At 36.0% G+C, this 25,905-nt stretch overlaps 1 protein-coding gene across 3 annotated transcripts in view; it reads left to right on the plus strand.

Annotated features, from left to right (window-relative positions):
- The window catches only part of LOC116723171 (partitioning defective 3 homolog B-like), a 222,210-nt gene that overhangs the window by 118,206 nt on the left and 78,099 nt on the right, over positions 1–25,905 (plus strand). For all 3 annotated transcript variants that reach the window (XM_032567857.1, XM_032567860.1, XM_032567859.1), the window contains exons 19-21: positions 567–795; positions 15,265–15,375; positions 15,597–15,980. In XM_032567857.1, the coding sequence (XP_032423748.1) occupies positions 567–795; positions 15,265–15,375; positions 15,597–15,980 (724 nt within the window). The remainder of the gene's footprint in view (positions 1–566; positions 796–15,264; positions 15,376–15,596; positions 15,981–25,905) is intronic.

Here is a 25,905-nt window from a genome sequence, read left to right on the forward strand (position 1 = left end):
ACGCTGCTTCACACTGCTGCAAGGAAAACACATGAATGACACACACAGTTACAGTCTACAAACAGACCGTCTACGTAATTAAACTTGAAGTTAATATCCACACAAAATTGGATCCAATTTGAAGTATCTAATTTGAGTTTGGTCATCTTTTTCCGTCCGATGAATAGTCGGCGTGTTTTGGTGTGTGTTTGTGTGAGGGATCATTGTTATGCACGGCCAGAGCTTCAGCCTGCTGATGAATTAATGAGGCGTTGTAGTTCATTCTTTGAAATCTTTGGGTTCTTATTTCTTTGAGTTAATTAGTTCACTGTGAGGTTGATAAATATCCCGTCAAGATGTGGAGTGAAGAAACTTGAGTGCAAATCAGTTTTTCTTTGAATTGTTTATTATGTTTGCTGTGGTAACCATTACATAGCCTTGATTGTTTTTTGTCACTCTGTGGGATTATGTGGGGCATAATACGAGCAAAACTGCTGAAGTGTTAACAACTTTTTCTGCTGTTTCCAGTGTTCTTCAATCCACTCACGTCTGTCTCCGTCTTTTTCTCCTCCTGTTAAATCCTGCAGATGAAGGTTCAGAGTTGAGTTCAGGCCGTGACACTCCTGCTAGTAGTTCGTCCCGCCAGGGACTTGCTGATCAAACAGAAGAGAAAACCAAAAAAGAGAAGAAAAAGAAAGAGAAAACCAAGAAGAAGGAAAAGAATAAAGGGAAAGGAAAAGAAAAGGAGAAGAAGAAAGCAGAAGAGACAGAGGAAACAGAAAAGAAGGGCAAGAAAATAGGCTTCGGTCTTCTGAGGTGAGTAGCTGGATTTGTTTTTCATTTGACAGAGTTTCTTTACTTTTTTCCAGCCTCAGCTGGATGGAGCACTAAGCTGAACCATCCTTTCTTCATTTAAAGAATGTTTTAAAGAGATCTCTGGCTCAGGTGGTAGACCGGTCAATCACCTGTCACAGGGATGAAGATTGATCATTTGTGTTCTCTCTCAACATTTAAATGTCCTTTTGAGCAAGGTACAGATCTCCAGAAGGCATGGATCATGTTTTCTTTTTGTTACTTTAGGTTACTTTGATTATACCATTGTTTGTTTTTTTGTTTTTTGTTGGAGTTGCAAAGGATCTCTGAGTTGCAATTTCTTGTTAGTTCTCTTTTGTTCAGAGATGGTTGACTAGATAGTTTCTTAATGTTTGACTTAGTTGGTTCGTTGTGTTTGTTTATGCAGTTTAAATGCTTTCGTAAGAAAAATGAAAAAAAAAAAGTTAAGTGACTTATTTTGTTGGGAATGATGGATAGATCTAAAAATCCACTCAAATTGAACAAACCATATTTATAAAGTCAGTAACCTTATGCTCCAACTTAGGGTTGGGCGATGTATCAAGTATACTCGATGTATCGCGATATTTTCAATTTACAATAGTTAAAATGGCTATATTGTAACCATTGAGTATAAATTGTCTTTCAAATAATAAACTTTCGCCGTCAAATTCACTGCGAGTATGGTTTATCTGATATCCTATGAATGCATCACTAGTCCTTCCCCCCTCCCAACCTGAAAATGTTCTACCAATCACTCTGCGTGGAGAAAACAAACAACATGGTGACAGCGAGGGTTTGAGGTGAGTTGTGAATGAGACAGTAACTGAAGAGGAATCAGATGAACTAGTCTAGTTCCGAAGAGAAATAGCGCTGGATCAATAATCTGGCAGTAGTTCAGATTTTATATGGAGGATGTCGAACAAAATGAGTTAATGTTATAAAACTATTGCCGCAAAAGGTTGTTCCTCAAATTTATTTCACCGCAGAACTAGTCCGTTAAAGTAAGGAGTCACCCCGGTCCTGCTCAACTGTTAACATACAGAGATTTTGTTATAATATCCTTGTTCTTATCTTCTTTTAGTTTACCGTAATTGAGGAGTTGTATTTAAGAGAAATGATTTCTGAATAGCCTGCAATGCCATGTTTAATATGTTCCAAGTACCAATAAACTATTTCGAAAAAAAAAAGAAGTAGTCCATTAAAGTGAAACCTGGAGCTGTAGGTAGGATTCATTTAGTGCTATGCAATGGGGAAAATAACTCAAAACTATGTATGTAGACTTGTTGCTATAGCAACTGATAACAACGCAAATTTATGTATCAGGATTCAGCACTAAAAACACTCCAACATTACCCCCACATAGAACAAAACATTCAGTTTGTTACAGTTTTATGCTTTTAGACTTGATGTGTATTTTGCGATTATTAATAAGTGATCACTGTGGTAGATTAGCCACCGCTGCCATTAGCCACGCTAACACAGCGGTGGCTGATTAGCTAATTTAAACACCTGCTTTACTGATCTGTCAATTTGTGTGTAGGTCTTTTCCCACAGCACATCTATTTGTTGTTTGTCAAAGTCAAGCATAACTGACCTACTTCTCTCTCCCTCACTATTTTTTTCTTAGTTAAAACTTATTTCTGACCTTGTTATCTAGTCTTAGTGTAGATAGTTCATAGGAAAATACTTCATCCCTTTTTATATGAGCTTACATGTATGTCTAGCAGGGAAATGGGGGTGGAAATTTGCTTGGGTGACATTATCCTGCAAGGAGTATAGTTTAAAATAACATTGGAGCTCATTTAAGACTAATGTGATATATATTGTGTATCTTGATATAGCAAAAATATATCAGGATATTAGATTTTCTTCATATCCCCCAGCTCTACTCCAACTGTAAAGTTAAATACATTAAGCAGGCCTTATTGTGTATAAACTAATAATTTATTGTTTAAGTATTTTAAGTCTGAGTCGAAAAAACAGAATTTAGCAGCTTTTGGTGAAACCTGCCTGTTTTGGTTTGGTTGCCTTAGAGCCTCATATAATGGCAGACATTTTTGATCACTTTTTATTTCATTGAGACACATTCTTGTAAGCTCTCTGAAAGTATTTCTCCTATATTGCTTTATATATGCAGTTGAATCCGGAAGTTTAAATAGAACGAGTTAATGTAGACCTTGTTTTACTGTGTGAAGTTAAATTCAGTACTTCAGAGTGGATAAGTCAGGCTATGTTCATACAACAGATCTTGATGCTTAATTCCAATTTTTTGGGGGGTTTTGCGTGGTCATTCATACTACTAATTAAGTTCACCTGCAATCCATCTTGTGTGTGAACAATTTACGACCTCAAAGTGAACCGCTTGTGCAGAAAAAGAACAAAGACGTCACACAGCAGAGTACCGTTTATGGAAGCAATAACGGATGCCGCCGTCTATAGATCGATTTTGAAGTTGTTGAGCAATGTGTTCCTATAATAGTTGTAAACTTCTGGTTTCAGTGTTCCAACCTTGCAGGGACCCTGCCCTGACATTCCCCTTTAAATTTTCTCAACTTTTGGGTGTTGTTCAACACAAAGGACACTTCAGGAGAATCTTTTTATTTACTGGACTTTATGTCAGAGTTGTGCTCAATGCAGCAAGCTGACTCCAGCTGACAGCAAATCTATTCTTAATGTGAAAATCGTATCCATAAAGTCTGTCACGGAAAACTATGTGCACAGTTTGCTCTGCCTCACACTAAAGAGACGACATAAATGTAGAGGTCTTTTTTTCCCTTGTCAAGCTTTATCTTTTGCTCCCAGGTACAGGCGAACTACTCTTAGTGGTGCCCCAGTTTCCTTAAGAGGTGGTGAAAATTATCTGCGGGAGCTATTTTGTGTTATTAACTTTAACACTATCTCGCAGTGTGAATGCAGCCTTCATAGAAACACAGCATGAATGGAGCAGAGTGTTTCAATGAACAGTTTGCGCTTTCAACTTAAAAAAACAAAACAACAAAAAAAACTACCCCATAACAGTTTTTCTGTTTCTTTTGTTCACTGTGCTAGTTTTTGAAGTGGGTTTTCACATGACCATTACATAGATACCGATCTTAAGAAAAACACTTGCATGCAATTTGATACTCAAAATATAGCTGCAGCCTTTCAAAACAGGCTTTCAAAAGCAATCTGTTTGAACCAGAACACAGAAAAACACTTCCAGATTTCAAAGTCCCTTTTTATCACAGTAATTTCATCTCAAAATTACATGTTATTTAAAGTGAAATATTGGACAATTAAACTAATACGAGCAAATTTAGTTTAATTGAATACGTTTTCTTGCGCTTTTCTGCAACAGTATTTGCTTCTTTCTCTTATAGTTTCTCTCATTCATATTCTGAGTTTAAAAAATTCTGAAGCTGCATACTGACCGAAACATGGCCTTCCTCATAAACTGACAGGTCACGCAAGGGGAGCATTGATCAGAGAGATAGCAGAAATGTGCCTGGCAACTCTGAATAAGCTGCAGAGACCCATAGCTTAGATGGCTGAACCGATTGATAGGACACGTATTAGCTGTACCCGCCGTACATCTGGTCTTTTTGGAAAAGGGAAAGCCATTGTTGACAGAAAGTCCTGTTTACAGTTTTATCACAAGTTTTCTCACTTTGTTCATCACAAAATTCATTAACACGTGTTTCAGCTGAGTGCAGCTTGCAGTTCAGGTCACATCACGCTGATAGGACACCACAGCAGCTTTTTTATTTTTTGCTGTGAATGTCATTGCAAAGAGTGAAAAATGCAACTCAGTCTTGCCAGCCATGCTCTCGCAAATAAACTGTGACTTATAAAAATTGGTTGCAAAAAATGGCTGCATGATAGTCAAAGACATGAGTTAAAAGCTTATTTAAGGACTCTTAAGAAAAAAATTTAAACATACCTTTATTGTGGCACCAGTTTTATACTATTATAGACATTTTTTATTTTATTTTTTTAAATATTGTCTAATGTTTAATGTTGTAAAAGGTTAGATCAGGGGTCTGCAACCTGCTGCACCAGTGCCTCGAGATGCTTTTTGGATCTTCCACACAGAATAACAACTAATATTTTAAATACTAATAACATAAACAAGTTATCCATTTCCTAAAAGATGCTACTTTTCATCCCATTAGGTGAGAGACTATGTGTCTTTTTAGTTGCATTATTTTCCCAAACCATCCCATAAAAGGAAATATCATCCTCTTTTTTTCTAACAACATATGTTTTTATTTATTGTAAGACCTAAAAACAGAAATAAAACATTAGCTCTTTGAAAATTGCAAGAGATTGGATACAGTAGTCATCAAAAATGAGAAGTTTTCTTCTTTCAAAATCCCATGTGACATTTGGTGAAAACATACCTTTGGACTGTAAAGGTTGCAGACCCCTGAGTTGGATTATAATCCTAAAATGACAAAAAAAAAAAAAAGATTAGCAGTAAACTGAAGAAATAGAAATATTAATTAGAAATGTTATAACTTAATTGTTTATTATCTCCATTTTATAAGCAAGAAAGTTAACTTTATAACACATAAAGACTTTTTGTTGAGGCCTCGGATGTTTGGGTTTTTTTGTGATTTGTGCACCACTAATGTATACATTGGTCCTCCCTGCATTAATTTCTTTCTCTTTAATCTAGTTGAATTACTTGACATACCATGAGGTGTATTTCTTCTCTCCCCTCACTTAAAGCTTATCATCTTAGGAGGTTTTAAGTGCTCCAGTGTTCAAAACAGGTAATGTCAGCACCACCAACCACTTTTGTTGATGACCGTTTTCTCATGCTACATGCATAAATGACATTTCCGTCTTCGAACATACACCTCCATCTTTTCTCCTGACTACCTGTTTTCCCATCACACTCAGCCACAAGCACTGTAAGAAACCATATATGACATCCAGTGATATTTTTAGACCTTTCCTCTACACCTCATCACTCATCACCATAAGAGTGTCTCGATAAGAGCCTACTGATAGTCTCAACCTTTCAATCCTCCTCTCTTCTCTAGTCATATTTCGGTATCATACCTCGCCTCCCCTCCCCTCTCTCCCTCTGTCAGCACCCACCTCTCCTAATCTTTGCATCATTCCAATTTTTCTTCTCCATCTGCTCCTCTCAGCTCCTGCTCCCGTATCTGCATTTGATTGCATGTAATGGTGGTAGACTGAGAAAGCAAATTGGACCTATTCAGTATAGTTCAATCCAGGCAGAGCTGCTGATTTGTCATATTCATCTGAGGGCACCTTTGATTGGCCTAATGGTCTGGAGGGGTGGCAGTATAGATTACTCAACCTTACTCAATTGTACTTGGTCTTATTGGAATACATGCTAAAGCGCAACTGTTATGTTTACAATGATGACATCTATTTCTGTTTGTTTACAGTTTTTTCTTTATCTTATTTACATTTTCCAAGTTAAAGGTAAAAGAAGTCAAAATCATACAAGTGTTCATCACTTTACAGATTTCTTATATTTTCTTGAAATTTTTTATACATAAATAGGCAAGTTTTAATATCAAACCAAGATAACGTGAATAAGCACAAACATTTGTTTTAAGATTTGTTGCTATTCAGTTTTAAGAGAAAAAACCTAAGTATCCTGGGGAAAAAAGCAATAACTCCCACCCTGAGATTTTATTAGCTCTGATTCAATGGACGTGTAAATCATGAAAAGTCTGGGTCTTCTTCAGGACACAGACAAACCGATGAAACCATGAATTTTGCTCTGTAGGACAAAAGTTATAGTTATTATTATAGTTATTCAGCATAACAATGATCCAAAGCACGCCAGAATAAAAGTACAGACTTAAATTCAATTAAGATTGTATGGCATGACCTTAAACAGGCTGGGGAAAAAAACAAAATTCAGGAAGGTTGGATAACTTAATGGAACCTTTTATAGCTTGACAAAAAAGCAACTCTTAGAAATAAATATTCACATTTTTGTATAAAAGGTTCCCAACTCTAATTTTCAACTGAGCCATGAAAGTCAGACTCCAAATGTTTGTTTGAAATGCCCTTTAATGTGGACAGCTGGCTCTGTCATCTGAACTGTCGCCACCTGCCAATCAGATATGCCCATCATCTGCGTGTGTATTTGTATGCGTATGTGTGTGTGTGTGCTCCCTCCATGGTTACCATCCCACCATGATGAATATTCATATGATGATTAAACATGATTGGTCACACAGTCAGATGGTTGTTATATAGTTTGCTCATGGGATGGGAGGTTTGTTTTTGCACTTTCCAAACTGTGCTACAATTATGTGACCCTTTTACAATTTTTTTCCTGTTTAGTTCAGATTAAAAGTTTAAGTTTTAATACATTTCTTAGATGTATTTTAGTTAATCAGATATTACATTAATAATTGACTCATGCATTTCGGTGGACATGAAAGGCACAATGAAGTAGAGTCCTCTGTACAAATTATAATAAGGCCTAGACTTGGAAAGGACAAGGTCTGGCAGCAATGATAAACGGATGGCCGCCGCTCCTGCCAGGGCATTGTGTTGTTGCAATGTATTGCAAATATCTGTGCCCGCCGCTCATTTTCGGCTTTAAAATAGTGCAAATTTATGGTGAATCTATGATAATGAATGCTTGGTCTCCTGCTGGCATATAATCAAGCACTGCTGCTCTTACTGCTCACTCTGTCACTCTTTTTTTTATTATTATTTTTGCATGTTCATATCTGTATGTTTTTGTGCTACTGGCTCAGCTAAACTTAAAACCCAGAAAGCGGCATAATTATGAATGGAGCCGCCAAGCAAAGGAGCCTTTGAGCCTTGACTCTGTTCTCTTTCTTTTCCTCTCATTGGTGACTAATTATACTTTCTCTAACCTTCTACCATTTATTTTTCCTTCTAGCTCCTCACCCACTATTTTTACTCTCTCCTACCAGTCCTAATGCAGCACCTCTGTTAGACTTAAAGTGCTCCATCGTTGGGACTATTAGCCCATCACCACGGTGGGGCCCATTAGGACTGACTAGCTCCATTGTGGGCCGCGTAATGGTTGAGCTTCATGCGAGGCATATTAGCCCAAATCTGTAGATACTGTATGTCTCTGTGTTTTTGAACATGTATGAAAATGGTGATGGCAGAAAATGGCCTTTCGTTGATGGTGCAGCACTCAGCATTTGATGAATATTTTGTGATTGGTTATCCTCTATCTGTGTTTGAACTAAGATGTCTCTTGGAGTTTTGACACCTCAAGGTGATTAGTGTAACTGTTACAGGTGCAGATATGGCTTGGCTAAATGTAAATGGTGGTTTTAGCACTGAGAAAAATATGAAACCTTTTCTAAGAGAAAATGATTGCTTTTCTGGCTAATTATTTGTACCATCAATATAAAATAATATATATAAAAAAAAAAATCTTATTGTACATTGTCACCTCAGTTCTTTCTTTTGACATCTGTCTATATCAGAAAACAAATGAATTATCTTTGTTTGGTATTTTTATTTACATAAAAGTTGCTATTGCTTGCACAGAATAAGTTTTATTTGGGTAAAATTATTGTCCAGAAAAATATACACTTTGTCTACAGAAAACAAAAATGTAAATGTCCTTTCTCTCAGAATCAGGATAGATTTTAAATCTACATGGGAATAGAGAAGTGCAGAAAAGACTTAAACTTGATTTAAATTGTGTTTTTCAGCCTGGATAGAATCATGCATCTAGCATTTGATGTAAATCGTTTCCAGTTTTGGATAAGTCTTCAAGATATGGTCTTGGATCCTAGGTTTGAGTAAAAGTTTAGAAAAGTCTGGAATATGAAGTACAGTGAAGTCTCGCTTATTTGTGATTTAGTATTTGCAGGTTCACCTATTTGTGGATATTTTTTTTTTTCCTGTGGAACATAATTTTCCTGAAAAATCAGAGATTAACTCACACTCAGAAACTTGCCACCTGTTGATAAATGATAATAGAGGATGAACTTTGTGATCAGAGGTGGTTAGAGTCACCATAAAAATTCTCAGGTGAATGTAACTGGTCACTACCCACTTCTGCCTGTGATTTGTGAACACCAAAATATTCAGAAATCAGAACATTTGCTGCTGTTGATTCATCCATCTGCCGAAGCATCCATCTATTTATCTACACTTCCATGCTTCCTTCCATTTGTGCATCACTTCCGTACTTTCTGTAGTTCATTCATATTCCATATTAAAGCCTAACCACTAAAAAAATATAAGCTTGACATTTCTGTTTGTACTTTTGAAAATGGATAAAACATGAACCAAGATCTCTCAAAATTCTCTCCCTTCACAATATGTAGACACTTTAAGGAAAGCATCTGCATCATCTGCTTTCCTCCAACCAACCTTTGCCTGTTGTCGCCTAATAATGACAGAGCACATGTTTGAAACAGAGGAAGGACTCTGCCAATCAAGCACGGTGACAGGAAGCCATTGGGATGTCACAGTCTGATGTCGTGCCTGCCAATCATCTGCATTTGTGTGTATGGGTGTGAGCACATGTGCTCTGCATCGCAACGCGTCTGTCAATCACCCTTTCCCTTGGGATCCATTTGCCAATGATAGCAATGCAGGGCGTGTCTAAGCAGCAGCAGAACGAGGGAGGGAGAGAAAGGGACGAGAATAAACATAATGGTTGAAGTGAGAGTCACAGATGTTCCTGCTAATTTTCCTTGTTAGTGAGTTTTCTCCTCATCGACGAATCAGAAGCACATTTGTCAGTTTTTTGTGTGCTAAGTATTCATATCTATTTGCATGTTTTTTGCAAGGTTTAAAGTAGACTTGTTTGCTTGACTGTTAAATTTCTTAGCGTTTGTATAAGTTTAGAGCTGCAGCTAATGATTGTTTAGTAATCGATTATTCTGACGATTAATCAATTAATCAGATAAAGAATTGGGCAAATTCAGAAGATTTTTTTCATTTAACCAATTAAGCCATTTCATACAATATTAGAAATACACCAAAAGTTGCAAATAAACCATTCATGTTACATTTGAAATAAGAAAATAAAGTTTTTATTTCCTAACATGCAATAAAGTAACATTCCTTTAGTGAATGTTTGATCCTTTTGTTAGCAAAGGGTGCATCTGCAGCTAAAAAAATATCAATATTATCAGTTTCAAAGCTCAGCCCTTTCTGCTTAACTTAACATTATCATAGTGTAATAGCAGATTTATTTATTTGTTTTTTATTTTTTTGAAGAAATGAATTTGTACCAGGTGAAGCTAGAACTACCCAGAACTGTAAAAACCTTCTTATACAGACAAAGAAGGTTTTTTTTTCCATCTTAAATGACAAATGTGTATATCTTTTGTGCAGTTTGGCTTAATTGCTGCTCTGACTGATTCAGTCTGTATATTTTGAGTATACAGACTCAAACAATTGCTTTTTTTTGAGTCAGCATACTCCAGTTAATGGTTAATTGATTGCTAAATTAGTTGATTATTTCAATAACTGATTCATCACGATTATTTGCTGTTAAAGCTTGAACTGCAGGGAACCATGGAAAGTACTTCTTTGAATATTCAGATTTTTTTTCATCCTAATACACTTCACAAAAATATGTAATTGTTATTATTTAAGTTATTTGGATATTTTTATATTTATATTGATAGTACACTATATGCTTTTATTCTTTCCTTTTCTAGTTTTGTAAGTTTTTAGGAAAAATACAGATTAGTTATTAAATATTTCTTTGTCATGTCATTTTCTTCTGCTGGGAGAGGCGCTAAGAAGCTTGGTTAAATGTTTTTCCCCTAATAAAAAGCCATCTACGCAGATTGTGGTTTTAGCTTATTAGTATTCATTAGTCACCGCTCTGTTCCCTCTAATGAAAGGACAAGAAGTAATAAATTCTTCCTAACTGGCTGCTAATCATCTGTTAATCTTACTCTCATATTCCTTGTGAAATGGTGTTCGAGCCATGATGTTCTCGTGTGTAAATTTGTTCTGGATGGTCTTGTTGTGCTAGAAGTGGTTGTTTATTAATCATTTTTCATTTTGGTTCACTTCTGTATGACCACTTCTTCTCCTCTCTGCCCTCACATTTAATCTGTCATTTAAACTGAGAGGAATAAAAGAACTTGAAAATGAAAACCACAGGTGAATTAGTCTGTCCTGAGTCACTTCTTTCGCATAGACTTGTGCAGTGGCAACGTCCTTCTAATGGTACGTGATTCAAATAATAGTTCTTGTTGGACAAAAGATCTTTGAAATGAAAGAATATTAAACTGGACCTGCTGTCAGGCAGCTCTAACAACTTCAAGAAATTATTCAAAAAAAGCAAACATGACAAGAATTATATATTTTTCTTGCTGAGACATATATTCATTTCAGGTCAAAGCCAATGTTCCCAACAATTAACAAATAGGAATATAAAAAGTTTCCCAGAACCAGACATGAGCAACATTATCAGAAGACATCTAAGCATTGTCCTTAATGTCCATTACAAAAGCCAGAACTGTTAGTAACAGTTCAAATTATAATAATCAAATTGGAATAAAATTAGCTTTCAGCCAGGAATATTTCTCAACTAAATTTAAAGAAGAGTGACAGGTATTTTTTTAAAATGAAAAACAAAGAAAAATAGAAAAGATATATTATTGACATTTTGTTTTCATACTGCCTATCAGAATCAAATTTCTTGGCTGATGCTGATTTACTGTAGTCCCAATAGTTTAGATGAGGATAAGTGTGGATGTTAGTTTTCCGATGGCGTTTAGACAGAGTTCTACTGGGTGTATTAAGGTACATTAAGGTATTTTTGGTATTTGTACTATTACATTGGTTCGTAACAAGCATTTTGATGGGAGTCCCACATATTAGAGGATTTTAGCTATTTGATACCAACTCCTTGAATACCAGGGGTCCACTGTAGTACAAAATACAGTTATCTACAATGGACCCAAATATGGGTTTTGGATCATTTTATAACAATAATGTTTTGTTTTTGTTTGTCTAAACGTACACTTTTCAGGTAATAACGTTTCATAAGTTTCAAAGCAAAAAATTACATGAATTTATTATCCAAAGCCTCCTGTCACAAACACTCTTTCAAAAACAAAAGGAAAAAAAGTTGATGGAAGAAGCAGTAATGGTTATAAAAGACATTTCAGACAATGGTTAATATTTTAATATCTAGTACCTTAGGTGAAATCTGTTTACTGTGTGATGTTGTGTTCAAACACAGTAAATGCTGCAGAATACAAAGTGCAGAAATAAGGACAGACTTCAAGAAGAGATGTTTTTTTTTACTTAGAACAATGAATAATTACAATCACTTAACAAACTGTCACAGAAACACTAACCCAACCACCAGAGTCTTCAGGTTTATCTTCATATTAGACACATACAATAATAAGGTAAATGGTCACCACAAGAGGATAGCCATGGTCAGCAACAATAATCAGGTAGGCGGTGGCATTCGAATGATCATTGATCAGCATTATGGGGCTTCAACCTTGCCAAGAAAGCACTCTGTACATCGATTTACTATTGCCACCACTATCCTGAATTGTTCACATAAGACAGCAAAGGTTTGGGGATTCATGCTTTTAATCCCAAATTCTGGCTGTAGCATCTGAAACCTCAGCAGAAACTGATCGTTCATTACACTGCAGTAAAGAGTCATTATCTGGCTTTCAGTTTCCTATTTGAGAACTTAAACTGGTTTTAAGTGTTATCTCTAATCAGCAGTGTGATTGAATTATCATATTGTATTGTTTTTAGTTTGATCCTCTTCCTTTATTTGGTACTTTTTCACCACAAACATTATCTCAAACCATTTCAGATTACAGTTTTAACAAATCTATGCTAGTCCACGTTAAATTCAAATTATTCCATTTCAATCATATGCAATCCAGACATATGGTCAGATTTAAATCCAGCCACATACAGTCTACCTCAGTTCAAATTATAATACAATACGAATTCAGTATTAGTTAATTGAAAATAATTCAAAGAAACCCTGCATATTGAATTGAGTTGTGGATTTTGCAGGAATGACTTATCCTTAGCAAACATGTGAACTTTAGAGGTCTTTAGCTACTGACCTTACTGAAGGTTCCTCTACACAACAAGTACCCCAGCATCTGTGAGCCCCATTCTGTGATTTTTATGTTCTGTATCCTTTCCTCTATACTTTCTACACTAGTGATTTCAGCTACTGGTGAAATCACCTGCCATCTACGGAAAAGTCCTGATGACTCTGCAGTAGTTAGGCTCATAAGTGATAACAGGATGAACAACTTTGTCCACCAATATTTGTTAAAAACCACTTAGAGCCCATTAGGGCAAAAACAAAAGAACTGTTTGTGGACTTGAGAAGGGCCAGGTTCACACTAAACAGGGTGAACAATTCTTGGTGATGTATTTGGATTATAAACTGGACGACACAGGTAACTCAGAATTTGTTGGAAGTTGTTGCAAATTTTCTATGGGTCTTTGGTTTCCAGTTCCACCATGTCTGCTGTTGTCAGCTGATGCAGCAGCCTGAGGGCCAAGGACATCAGTAGCATCAACAAGATCAGAAAGAGTTTTCAGAAAGACAGTTCTAGGAAGGGAACTAGACTCTCTGTACTTTGTCCAAAATTAGGACATTTTAAGCTCTTTCTCATTGCATTCTCTCTATTTACTGAACAGATATAGGAGCTCATTCAGCAACTGATTCAGACTTCCACTTTGTAAAACAGAGCAACATAGGAGATTACTTCTGCTTGTCACAGTGAATTATACACTGATGGATTTCTTTAATGGGAATATCCTTTTCTTTTTCTTTCTCTCCTATATTCACAAACTTTTAATCAGGTGTCTGGTTTGTGATTGTAAGAATTTCTACATATTGGATTAATGAAGCATTTCTGATGTGACCTCTACCATGTAGTGGCTGAGTAGCTGTCATTGCCATTTTTTGTTTAATTATAATCTAACAAACAGTTGACTATGGAATATTTAGTTGTCAGGAAATTCTGCTTATTGTACTGGTGACATTGTATCACTGTATTTGTCTGGAAAGTTCTTGAGCTGCTAAAAGGCACCTATTCTTTTGCAGATGCTTGTAGAAGCAGTCTGTGTGCCAAGAAGCTTGAGTTCAAAAACCTGTGACCTTACTTGATTACCTAAAGAAGTAAAACATTATGCAAATGCCTATAATGTAGTTTTTTTGTTTTTATTTTTTGGAAGGGTACAGATTGAAGTAGACTTGGGTACAAAGTAGACATATGATTTGCTATCAACAGGTCAGGGTAAAGTTCAAGAGAGGAAAACTTGATAAAGAGTGGGAAGATTTGTTAAAAGTGAGTTAATGTACACATGGGAAAAAGGTAAAGTGAAGAAAGTGAGTGAAAAGAAGCAGCTCTGCTATAAAGAAGCGACAATTTTGAAAAGGAACCGTGGCAAAAGGAGTGGTAAGTGCAGGGAGGAGAGATTTGAAAGAAAGGGTAAGCCTCTGTAGGTAGCTGTAATTAAAGTAAGGCTTGTCCCCTGTGTGGCAAATACACACACATGCTGCTAATACACACAGATGATTGGAGCCCTTCATTGCCCATCGAGCCACTCCTCCATGGGTGGTAAATAGGCTTTACCCCCCAGTCCACATTAGGCATTTCAAAGAAACCTATTACCCCAGTGTTCAAAGTGCACTTCTGTTTTTATTAAAACCAAAACAACAAGCCAGTCCCAGTGTAATGTAGCACTGGATTTGCTTTTAAATAATACATAAGCAGGGGGAGCGATACTTCAAAAATGTCCACGGTATTACATAGCAGAAATGTAGACAGAAGGATAATTCATCAATATATTCACTTGATAAATAAAACATTAGCTGTGTTATAAGGTCACAGTTGGCGTGTTGGACATATTAACTATTTAGCAGGTTTGACTGGCTCAATTCAGTATGTCGCACCCGCTGCGTAGCTGTGCTCTAAAGTTTAATAAGCCTCAGCTTTTTTAAGATACATTTAGGCAGAGCATTAAAGCATGTTGTACATTTGAACTTTTGAATTACAGAATGGAGAACTTTCAATGAGATTAGAATAACACATTTCCTCCCAAGACCTGAGCTTATAAAGAGAATAAGATTTGTATAAACTTTTGTTTCAAAAATGAGAAAACTTTAGCAGGAAATAGCCCAGGCAACCAAGGTTATAAAATGTGCAGTTTCAGAAAAGGGCTGTTAACAGCTGATTCCCACCCAACATGACAGATCTTCAACAGTTTAACAATAGAAATTTGAGTAAATCAGCTGATTTACTTGGGTTTTGGCACAAAAAAAATGTACATTTTGTTGATCATGATTGACTTGCAAAAGCAGAAAAAGGGTAAATATCTATTTTATTATAGACATCATATGACATCTATAATAAAATGATTCTTTATTATAGACATGATTTTTTTTTTTTTTACATAATTATTTTGTCAACATGTTCATGTATTTCACTTTCTATTTGTGTCCAGGTTTGGAAAGAAAAAAGAGGAGAAGAAGGAGGCAAAGGCCGCTGTGCAACGACAAAAATCAGACGTACTGAGTGACCTGGAGCTTGAAAGGATGAGAGAAGAAAGAGAAAGGTAAAGAACCTGCTCTAAAGTATGATTAGCAAACTTATCACACATTGTTCTTTGATCACAGGATTTTCTACTGTTTCCCTGCTAACAACTTTGTTCCGCTGCACGCTTTTGGTAAAGCTCTTTCTTTGTGACAGTTCTTGTTTGTGAATTATTAGTAGCCTTCTAAATTACTTACTGTTGCTCTGTAACAGGGAGTAATTGTTCCTTTGTTTCTCTTTAAGGATTGAAGCTGTGCATCCTGAGCTGCAGGAAAAACTGCCCAGAGACCAGCAGGGTGGAGGTGGTGGGGCAGCATATCCACACTTTGAGGATGACGATGCCGACCCAAACTATGCCAGGATACAGTCCTTCAGGGACCGAGAGATGGGTTCAGGGCCACCGCCGCTGCCGCAGTCACCTCTCTACAGTTCAGTTCAGCACGCTCATGCCCGCTCGCCTTCGCCACAGGGGCCTCCCAGCTTCCCAGGACATGGGAAGCATGTTAACGATGCTGGAGTTCTCCCCGATGATGACCCCATTGATAGACTGTATGCCAAAGTTAACAAGCCTAGAGGTTCTGGAGCTACGTCACCGCTCACTCCTTCCCCAGCGCCTCCAAGTGACAGGTAGGTCTCAGTGACTTTATCTGTGAAGCATTTTCTTCAAGGTCACCATTTTTTTTATAAATGGTATTTTGATATTTGAAGCTCATAGAAACACATAACCTCCTATATTTATCACACACAAAAATTACAAAATCCAACAGATGATTGAAAAACAGATAATATGTGAAACCAAAAATGAAATAATAATATTAATGATAACGAAATACCATTGTTGCATTTTATTAACAGATTTAAGTAGACATGGTGGCCTGGGTTATTTAAAAACAATGAATGGGAATACATATTTTTGGTTTATATTAAAGTGGTAAAATTTAGAATCCTCACATCAATTAGCATAATTTTTGTAGCAAAATTATAACTTAATACGTCTAATGTTATTATCATTAATACTAACAGTATTAATATTGACAGATTTTCCCATTTTAGTAATGTAAACAAAATACTTTACGTATTGTATGAAAAATATCTTCATCATGTTCAGTATGTGTAATATGGAGTGTAACAAAAGAAGTTGTTTGCCATATTCCATAGGTTGCATTCAAGATCTACATGCGCATTTTTTTTTTCTGTTAAACTATAATTTGTGATTTACTGACACAGATCCTTAAGCTGATGGAAACTGGTGGGGGTAGCATGACAAAAAAGAAGAAAGAAAAGATTAGCGAAAATGTTAATTGGAACCTATGATGTCAGCATAATACACAATAATTCTGCAATCTTGCAGGTTTACTTAAAAAAAATTCTCAATTAAAGCTTCCAATCTCTCTACAGATTTCTGTTAATGTTGTGTTTTAAAGCCAAACTTATTCTAGGGCAATACTCTTAAGTCTTGCACTAGATACTGCATTTATGATAAAAGAAGTACATCAATGAAAGCCTTGTGGTAAATGTGGAATTTAAACTGTCTAAAAAATAAGAACTTGGACAATTGTAAAATTTTGTATGTGGAAACAAAAAACTTTTGGTTTGAGTTTAACATGTCATTTGACATGAAATAAGTCATGTAATTTGTTTTTTATTTTGGATAGGTTTAGGCCACAACATTTTAATTAAGCACAAATGACATGAGTAGATTATAGAAAATGACTTTTAAACATCATATCAAAACACAAGTAGAAATGTTGTACTTGTGCAGATGACTCTATGATTCATTATTGTTGGTGAATAGGTTTGTCATGAATTAATCCAAACTACAGAAAAAAGAAGTGACCAGAACCCAGACTTACTCTGTTGTTTTCTGTCGATTGTTGCATCACTTCATCAGTGTAATTCATGCTTATATTTTTCTCTCTGCTGTCTAGCAAAAGCTTACTTTTGGTATGATGAGAGAGTGAATTTTCAATGAGTGAATTTTCTGCTTGAAGCTTCAGTGTGATACTCCTACTTCTTTAAATTTTGTCATACCAGTAACAGTTCTCTAATTCTGGAACACATCTACCAGTACACGCACTCTAACTAACACACGCTCATCTTCTCACCTTGTGTACCTATCAGAAAAGTAAGGATGCCAGCCATCTTAGTGGACAGTTCCATCCTCCATGGAGCCGTTTCCTGGCAGCCTTTCTTGTATTGTTTTCTTCATGCAAAATCGTATATATTTCAATGCGTTGACCTTGACTTCTACAATAGATTATGGGATTCATATTAAATATGAGAGTTGTGCTAACCAGTTCATGTTTTATTTTAAGGTGGTAGAAAATGTGGTTTAGCAGGTAATGAATGTTTAAATATAGTAATTTCCATTTAAGTTACATGTGGATAAAGAATATGGGACATATTTTATGAAAATCTACATCATTGACCTTAACTCCGGGTTTTACACTCTTGTACCATAATCCCTGGTCTCCCTACATGTATTTTGGATTATGTAAATGTACTCAGCTTGCTTTGGCTTCCATGCTGATATTTGCTGTTAAGTATGTTAATCCCAGCCATTTTTAAATGCTTTCTTATGAAAGCACTTTATTTTATTTGCACTTTATAACAAGTCTGATATGTTTCTTATTAGAGGGTATTTTTCTTGATTTTATTTGTAGACATGGTGGCGCTTTGTTGCTTAGGTCCTTCCTTATTTTATAATATTCAGTATTTAATTTCCAAGATGCCCATATTTCCTCAAAAGAAGTAGCAAAAGTCAGAGAAGGTCTCGATTTTGGAGTCATTTAACCATGACCGGCAGTCTTGGCAGATAGTGCTGTTCATTTATCATCACTTCCTGAAACCTGATGATGCAGACTAAAGGAAGTCCAGGTATTGGCTGACAGTAATCGATGTGGCTGGAAAAAGAAGGTGGTGTGTCAGCAGCGGTGTCTGTATGTGTGCATTAACGGAGGTCAGAGCCACCGGAGGCATGTGGGATACAGAGATAAACAGGATCGCCAAGGACTCCCTTCCATCAGTACATTAGCAAAGCAGTGAAGCATGGCTGCTTAGACATGTGCACCAAAATGCACACCTACATGCTCAAAAAAGGTGTTTTGTGAGCAATGACAGGCTACAAATAAATTAATTGTATGTGAACATACAGTACTGTTGGGTGTTTATGGGAAGACTTAAAAATAAACAGTTTGATGGCAACAAATATTTTTGTTGACTAGAAATAAGTACTTACTGGGATTTTTTTTATACATTTATCATTCTTAATAATAATGAGGATGATAAAAAATTGTTTTCATTTTAAGAAACCAGTTTACCCCAGTAAATGCTTGTAATGTAACCAAAAAACAACAACAAAAAAAAAAACATTTTGTTGTCTACTTGTAATTTTCCTAATGTCTAAACTCAGATCTGGGAGTTAAAGACACAGCAGAGTTAAACTCTTTTGCTGCAGTCAAAATCAAAATGCTTAGCTTGTATGGAAAAACCTGAATGACAATTATAAAGAACTGATTATGACAAGATCTACTAACTGAACACCAACACCTGTGCATCATGACAGAATGTGATGCATAGTAGAATGTTCAATTAACCTTGATCAAATGTTGTTATGTTGACAATATGTTTTCAAAAGCTTGACATCTTCAGAAATATCTGGTATGAGTCCACAGTGAATGTTTCTACAGTATGTTTACTTTAAAAGGGGCTGAAGATGGATGGAGAACTTATAGGAACTATGTTTTCCACCTCATGTGTGATAGCTGATCAATTTAGCATTTATTTTTATTCTCAATGGACACTGTTGAGACTGCAGAGTTGCAAAGTGTGTGCATCGGTAGATACACGCATAGAAAATACAATTTCCTTAAAGTTCATACAGAGTTTACATATTCATGCATCCATTATTCATTCCCTTCCAATCATACTTTCTCTGTTTGTCTGCCAGTAACCTTCTTCATATTATTTCCCATGTTTTTATGTTTTTCTTTTATTTATTTATTTTTCCTAGAACTACCCTTAAAATAACCCATCATCTAAACTCATAATGTAAACAAAGTGAGGGTTTTTGGTTTCTTTTAAATAATCAGATTAATTTAAAATTTGATCATGTCTTTTTGGTTATTGACTTTATATAGTCCATAACCTTTTCTCCAACTTGATAACAAAAGGAATAAGTAAACCCAGCCTCAGTCTAGTTGTAACATTCATTTAACGCCTCAAATATTTCTTAAGAGAATCGTAGACTTATTAAGACGTCTTTATAATATGGAAATCAGTTTCCACCAGGAGAAAATGCACAAACACTTATCCAGTCTATTTTCTGAAGTGACCCGCTAAGCCTTGGATGAGAGCAGCCCTCGGTTTTCACGAACAGCTGCCCCCCCTCCCGCCGTCACCCATCCACCACCAGCCAACCCGTCCAAGTACCCCTCACAGGTTACCATAACAACCACGACCTCTGGCACTCCACCAATTAGAAAACAATCAGCCTTGAGAGACCAAAGTGAAGTGAGCTTGGCAGCGCAGGAAGGAGGGGCATTGTAGTACATGTGTAAAGGATAAGCAGCGAACAAGAAACAAAGAAAAAGCATGAAGTAAAAGCAGGTCCTTGTAGGGGCGGTTTGTTTTGCATTTAATTAGAACAAAAATGGGTTTTGTTAATTGAAAAAAATATTGGTACATTAGACTATTCATTCCTTTTAGTATTTAATGCAACTGGATGTTTTGGATGTGTTGACCTTGCTAATAACTTATGTTTGCTTTTCAGAATGTATCACATTATGTCTGTCTAAAGACATTCAGTGATGCTTCAAGATCTGAGTAATCTGATGATGCCTTTAAGTGGATATATAGCAAATTCACCTTTTTGCCGACTTACACACCTATTTTATACCCAAGCATTTCCATTTCATTTCAACCTTTTTACATTTTATGCCTGGGAACAAACCAATTTTTGACCATCTTAGTGAAAATATTGTTTTTTTTAGAAGTTTGATATTTTTTTATTTTTTTGATCCATAATTTAATTGTATTTCATTTTCCAAAGATTTTATAATACACCCAAATCCATTGATTCTGTTCCCCTTTTATGAAATTTACTTTTGCTGGGCAACAATTCATCCACACACTTGTATTTCGATCCGTAAAGATAAGTCTACACATTTAAAAATGGTTGCAAACAACTCAGAGCTGCATTTCACATTGGTCATACTGAGTGTCATCCAAAGGTTGAAGCCCATGCTTGGTAGGTGCCGGGTCATTTTCTTTGACTCTAGAAGCACTGGTTAACTAATTCATTTTTTGATACCTTGGTAATGGACCGATATACTGTTTCATGTCTGTCTAGCATTTCAGTGGCGTAGACAGATTGGCTGCCATAGCTAAATAACCCTCTAGCATTGCTTCCCCACACACTGTAACATAGATAATTTGTTGACAAGCTAAACAGGGATCCCACAAATGTTTTTTGGACATGATAGGAAGATATTCATCGCATATATCTCAAAGTAGTGACGGGACCAGATGTTTCACAGAATGCATTTCATTTCTCCACATTTATACCTGTCTGAGATGTATTTGTCAATACTTAAACGACTTGACGGGAAGGAAAACAGGTGGAAAAAGTGGCAAGAAGAGAAGAGGAATGATTTAATTCTAAAGAGCATTAAATGGAGTATTTTGTAAAATGAATAATGATCAGAACACAAACTGAAAGAAGATTTTTGGAGAAAGAAATTCATGACATATTTTGAGATACAGAGAAATGAATGAAAAAGGAAATTGAAACTATAAGACTGGTGGTCACAATTTAGCTTGTGGAGTGGATAATTGAGATTTTGGGATGAATCAACAGATGAGAGGGGATAAAGAGGCCAATGAAGTGAGGACGTGCACAAAGAATGACGATAGGAGCCGGTGAATGAATATCCTGGATGGAGAAAGCAAATTAAAATGAAAAAAATAGAAGCGAAGGCAGAAAAAAGTAAAGAATAAACTAAACTGAGATGCTAGGAGTGAAAAGTAGTGAATATGGGAAGAACTAAAACGGAAGAATCTGAAGAGGTTGCTTTGTAGAGGCAGGGAGGAGGTAATGGGGAGAAAGACAAGAAAATGGCTAAAGTGTGTGTTTTCCGGATTCAAAGCGTGTGATTCAGCCTGCCTAATAAGAGAAAGCTCTCAAGAGGCACTCGTGTGCACCATCCCTTCCTCCCCCCTTAGCACTCCTTCCTTCAATAGATCCTTTCTAGGTCTCTCTTCCCCCTTGTTGCACTCTCTTCCTCTCATTTATGATTTCCGCCTCTCGTATTTGGACAAGTAGTTCTCAATGAAAAATAAATTCCATGCAAAGGACATCCGCCCTCTGTAGAGCACGCACATGGTAAAAGTACACATGGGCGCATACACTTGGACTCATAAAATAACACTTTTATATGTCAAAAATGTACACTCAGGGACAGCTTTGTTCATCTTTCATTCTGTTTTGCATCACAATTCTACTTGCTCAAGTCAGGAGTATTACTTAAATTATAGAGCGGACAAATTTTACGTTGCTAATTCTTTGTACCTAAAATCATGACTGAAGACAAAACACTGTAAGTGTTTTTCTGCCCTTTTATAGTGTTTTAGAACATTGAATACTGCTACCAAAAATTGCAGTATTCAATTACTTTGCATTCCTATGGTGTAGGGAAGTCTGCAGCTGTAGGAATAAAACATTTCACCATCAGCTTTCTGTATGGTATCTATTTTCAACTTAACTTCCAGCTTCACCTGAGAAACATGGATTTTACTTTTTGAATATGTCAAAAATTTTAATGGCATCATGATCTCAACTGTAAGACACCATATTCACTCACTGATCACCATGGTAGTACTATGCGGTGCATGGTGGCGCTGTTGGTAGCAATGTTGCCTTGCAGCAGGAAGGTCTTGCATTTGAATTCTGACCTGAAATCTTTCTACATAAAGTTTCCATGTTCTCCCCTGTGAATGTGTGGTAGATGGGAACCAGTTTCCCTGGATATTAGTACCGTGTCCAGCCCTCTTTTTCCTTCAGAACAGCCTTTCTTAATGACATGGATACAATGAGTTATTGGCATAATTTCATGAGACCTGTAAATGAGACCTGACATGAGACCTGTAAACCTTACAGATGATTGTGCATTGAATTTCAAGTTGTCACAATCAACAGTACAATATTGAAAGTCACTGAAACCACTTTTCCTCCCTATTCTGATGTTTGGTTGGAGTTCAGCAACTTATCACCAGGTTTAAATGCATTGAGTTGATGGCAAGTGATTAGTTAAATTTGTATTTAAGTTAACAAACAAGCAACTTAGAATTTGCACTCTTCAGTTGTCCAGCAAGTGTAAATTGCACATACTGTTAGCTCTACTTAAAACATACATCTATAACCCATTAGCATCACAGTCACATGCTGTTCTATGCAGTTGCTCTGTCTGCATCGGTAACAATTTAGTTTCTTCATGCTTGAACTGGCTCCAACTGATAACTTTTTAAACGACTGAGCTCATCAAGCAATGAGTGTGTAAAATGAAATTATAATATCATGGCCTAAGTAACATATTCCCTATAATGCAGTTGAAGTGTAATTTTTATTCCTTTTATTTAAGTATACATACACTATAGAAATCAGATGAACATCAAAAGCAACACACACTTTGTAGATGTGATGTTTAAAAATAATGCACCTAATTTCTTATCATTAAGGCCAGTATAATGCATGTTTTAGATACTCTATCATGAAAGATAAAGAATGGGACAGCGGCTTAATGACAGCAGCAAGTTACAAAAATAAAGTACATGAATCTCATTGTAAGGCATCTTACAACTACCTCAATGAGAAGCAGTGTGAAACCTTGTTGATAAGAACTATTATTAGTCTTTCTCTTTGATGAGGTACATTTTTCACATGGGCTGAATGTGGATGTAAAATATGGCAGAGTAATAAGAAATCTCAACAGTTATACAATTTTTTTTTTCTTAACCTTCATTAAGGGCTGCAACCTATTAACTCTATAGGAGCAACGCTGACAAGTGCACGACTGTGCCTGTACTGTGGTTGCATGTTACCAGGGCCATATCTCCAGGGCCACATGTAGTTCCCCACAAGCTGTTAGCCAACTTTACAGATATAGTGATGAATTGTGTATTTCTTTTACCAATCATTGCTGTTGTAATCCATCTTTAAACCATCACAACTTCTGTGTGGTTGCCTTTTCCTGATATCACTATTTAGATTATTTTTCACTGCCAGGATAGAAGTTCCCACTGTTTTGTCATCTGTTCTATTTTTATATTCTGCATATGGCTCACTGTGTGTGCTTGCATCATGTTGACAGCTCACCACAGTGACCTGAGCTGTCACTGATGTATGTATTTTCTCAAATCAACCTTTTTCTCACAGTATCGGTTTCTTCAAGCTGTTGGACTGCATGTGTGTCTGAGATGGCCATGAAAGTAGGTTGACTTTGTGTTTGTAGAAAAATTCCAGTGTTGATTTGACAGTATGTTTTGGATCATTAACCTATGGATCTCCTGATGACAACCCATTTTCAGTTTTCAGACATAGGCCACCAATTTAGAAATTTAAAGTTGTTGGGTATTATCGAAGACTCTGATGACATGCTTCCTGCTAAAACTTACTGGGCCTTTGAAAGAGAAACCAGACCCTTAGCATCACAGATTATGCTTAATAGTATGTATTTTTTGACATATTTATCCTTTGTTGCATGACCTATCTCTGGATTTTGCTTGCTAGTTCACTTTTTTCTATCACGTTTTTCTCTCCACTCAACTTTCTATGAGTGGAGAGGCAGCTTTTTTAGCAATTGCCTTTTGTGACTTACACCCATATGAAATATTTCAGGCTCAATAATTGTGACTCCATTGTTTTAGCAAAATTTCTCCACTCCATAAAATAAAATGCTTAAAAAACACCTGAGAAAAATATGATACATGGTGCTAAACAAGAGGCACCTTAACAGTCAGAGAATTCAAATCTCCATCAGTTTCTCAAGTTAAAATGAATTGCAACTTAAGTGCTTCAGCAGAAGGTGACTGGGTGGCCTTTCATGGTTCTTGACATTTCACCTCATTCAAAAGCATTTTTGAGTTCACTCTTCATCCACAGCTCATTTTGACCTGAAGAAAACATTCAGATGTGAGGTGAAGTGTTTTCCAGAACCTTAAATGGGTTTCTAGGTGCCTTCTTATTAGGCGCTCAGGGGCATCATGACCAGGTTTTACAGAGAAACTAGTCAGACAAATGGATTGAGGTAGAACCAACATTTTATTTTTTCATGCTTTCACACCTATAATAAAGGCAAACGTAAAAACTGCTTTGAAGGATGATGTGCCACTCTACTTCTTTAAAACTCCTTTAGAGCTGCAAACATTTAATGGCCTTTTTAAAAAAAGACATCTTTTATGTGTTTATAAGTCAGTCCCCCTGATTTTTTTTGTGATTCCGGAAATTTGTGCAAAATCAACAGATTCCTGCATTAACTGTTTACTGCAAATTTCCTGCAAAAATGTGAAAAAAAGAGTTTGAGTTTAAGTGACTAACTCCCACCTGTATCTGGTAATATTTAGTAATGTTTTTATGTCAAATCTGTCTGCTTGATTTTTTTCCTCATATTTGAAAAAACATTTTCGATAAATTTTCTTCTAATGGGATTTTAATATTTGTGTAAATTGATATCCATAAAAATAGCCCATAGTTTCCAGTCTAAAAAAGAGAAAAGGAGATCTAAAACCATATTATTAGTATTTTTAGTGTCAGTCTATTGTAGAACTTCAATGTGATTACTCCATTAAAAAACTGCAAAAACAAAAACATGCATTTGTTATTATTTATAAGATTAAAAACTGTAAAGAGCCACTTTAATGGAACTACAGATCAGTGCTCTACCCTCTAGCAACCCATGGTTATTTGCCAGGTTTTGTGACTTAAAAAATATGACTATAATTATTCATTTTTAAACCTTTTCAATATACTATTGAAACATATAAATCAGTTAAAAATCACAATAATTTAAATTAGCTTCAATAATGTGGTTGCATATGTGTGCACACTCAAATGAATACTTTGTTGAAGCTTTGTTTAATGTAACTTCAGTCTTCCACTCTACATTGGAAAATTCAATCTTCAGTCTAGACATATGCAGAACTTAGGAGAACATTCTCACATCTAGAGCAAAAACAGTTCTTGTTGGGAATCCCTGCTGCTCTGGTGGGGGATGCTGTCCCCCTCACCAGTTTCAATCTTGTCTTTTCAATCAATTTGGAGGAATGTCCAGTTTTTGAAATGTCACCACTTCCCAAAGTTTTTCCAAATATTGACACCTTTCTGTTTTGTGCCATATGCCATGATTTTGCATGCTCTTCATTAATGATATCCTTCTGGTCCAAAAAAGTGACTTGAACAAATTCAAAGAATGTAAATGTGGAAAAGTAAAAAAAATAAAAATAAAATAAATCCAGCTAGCGCTGCTTAGCTTTAGTTTACATTAATCAGATTATCTAT

The sequence above is a fragment of the Xiphophorus hellerii genome, chromosome 7 (assembly GCF_003331165.1).
Source record: "Xiphophorus hellerii strain 12219 chromosome 7, Xiphophorus_hellerii-4.1, whole genome shotgun sequence".
In the NCBI taxonomy this organism is placed as follows: Eukaryota; Metazoa; Chordata; class Actinopteri; order Cyprinodontiformes; family Poeciliidae; genus Xiphophorus; species Xiphophorus hellerii.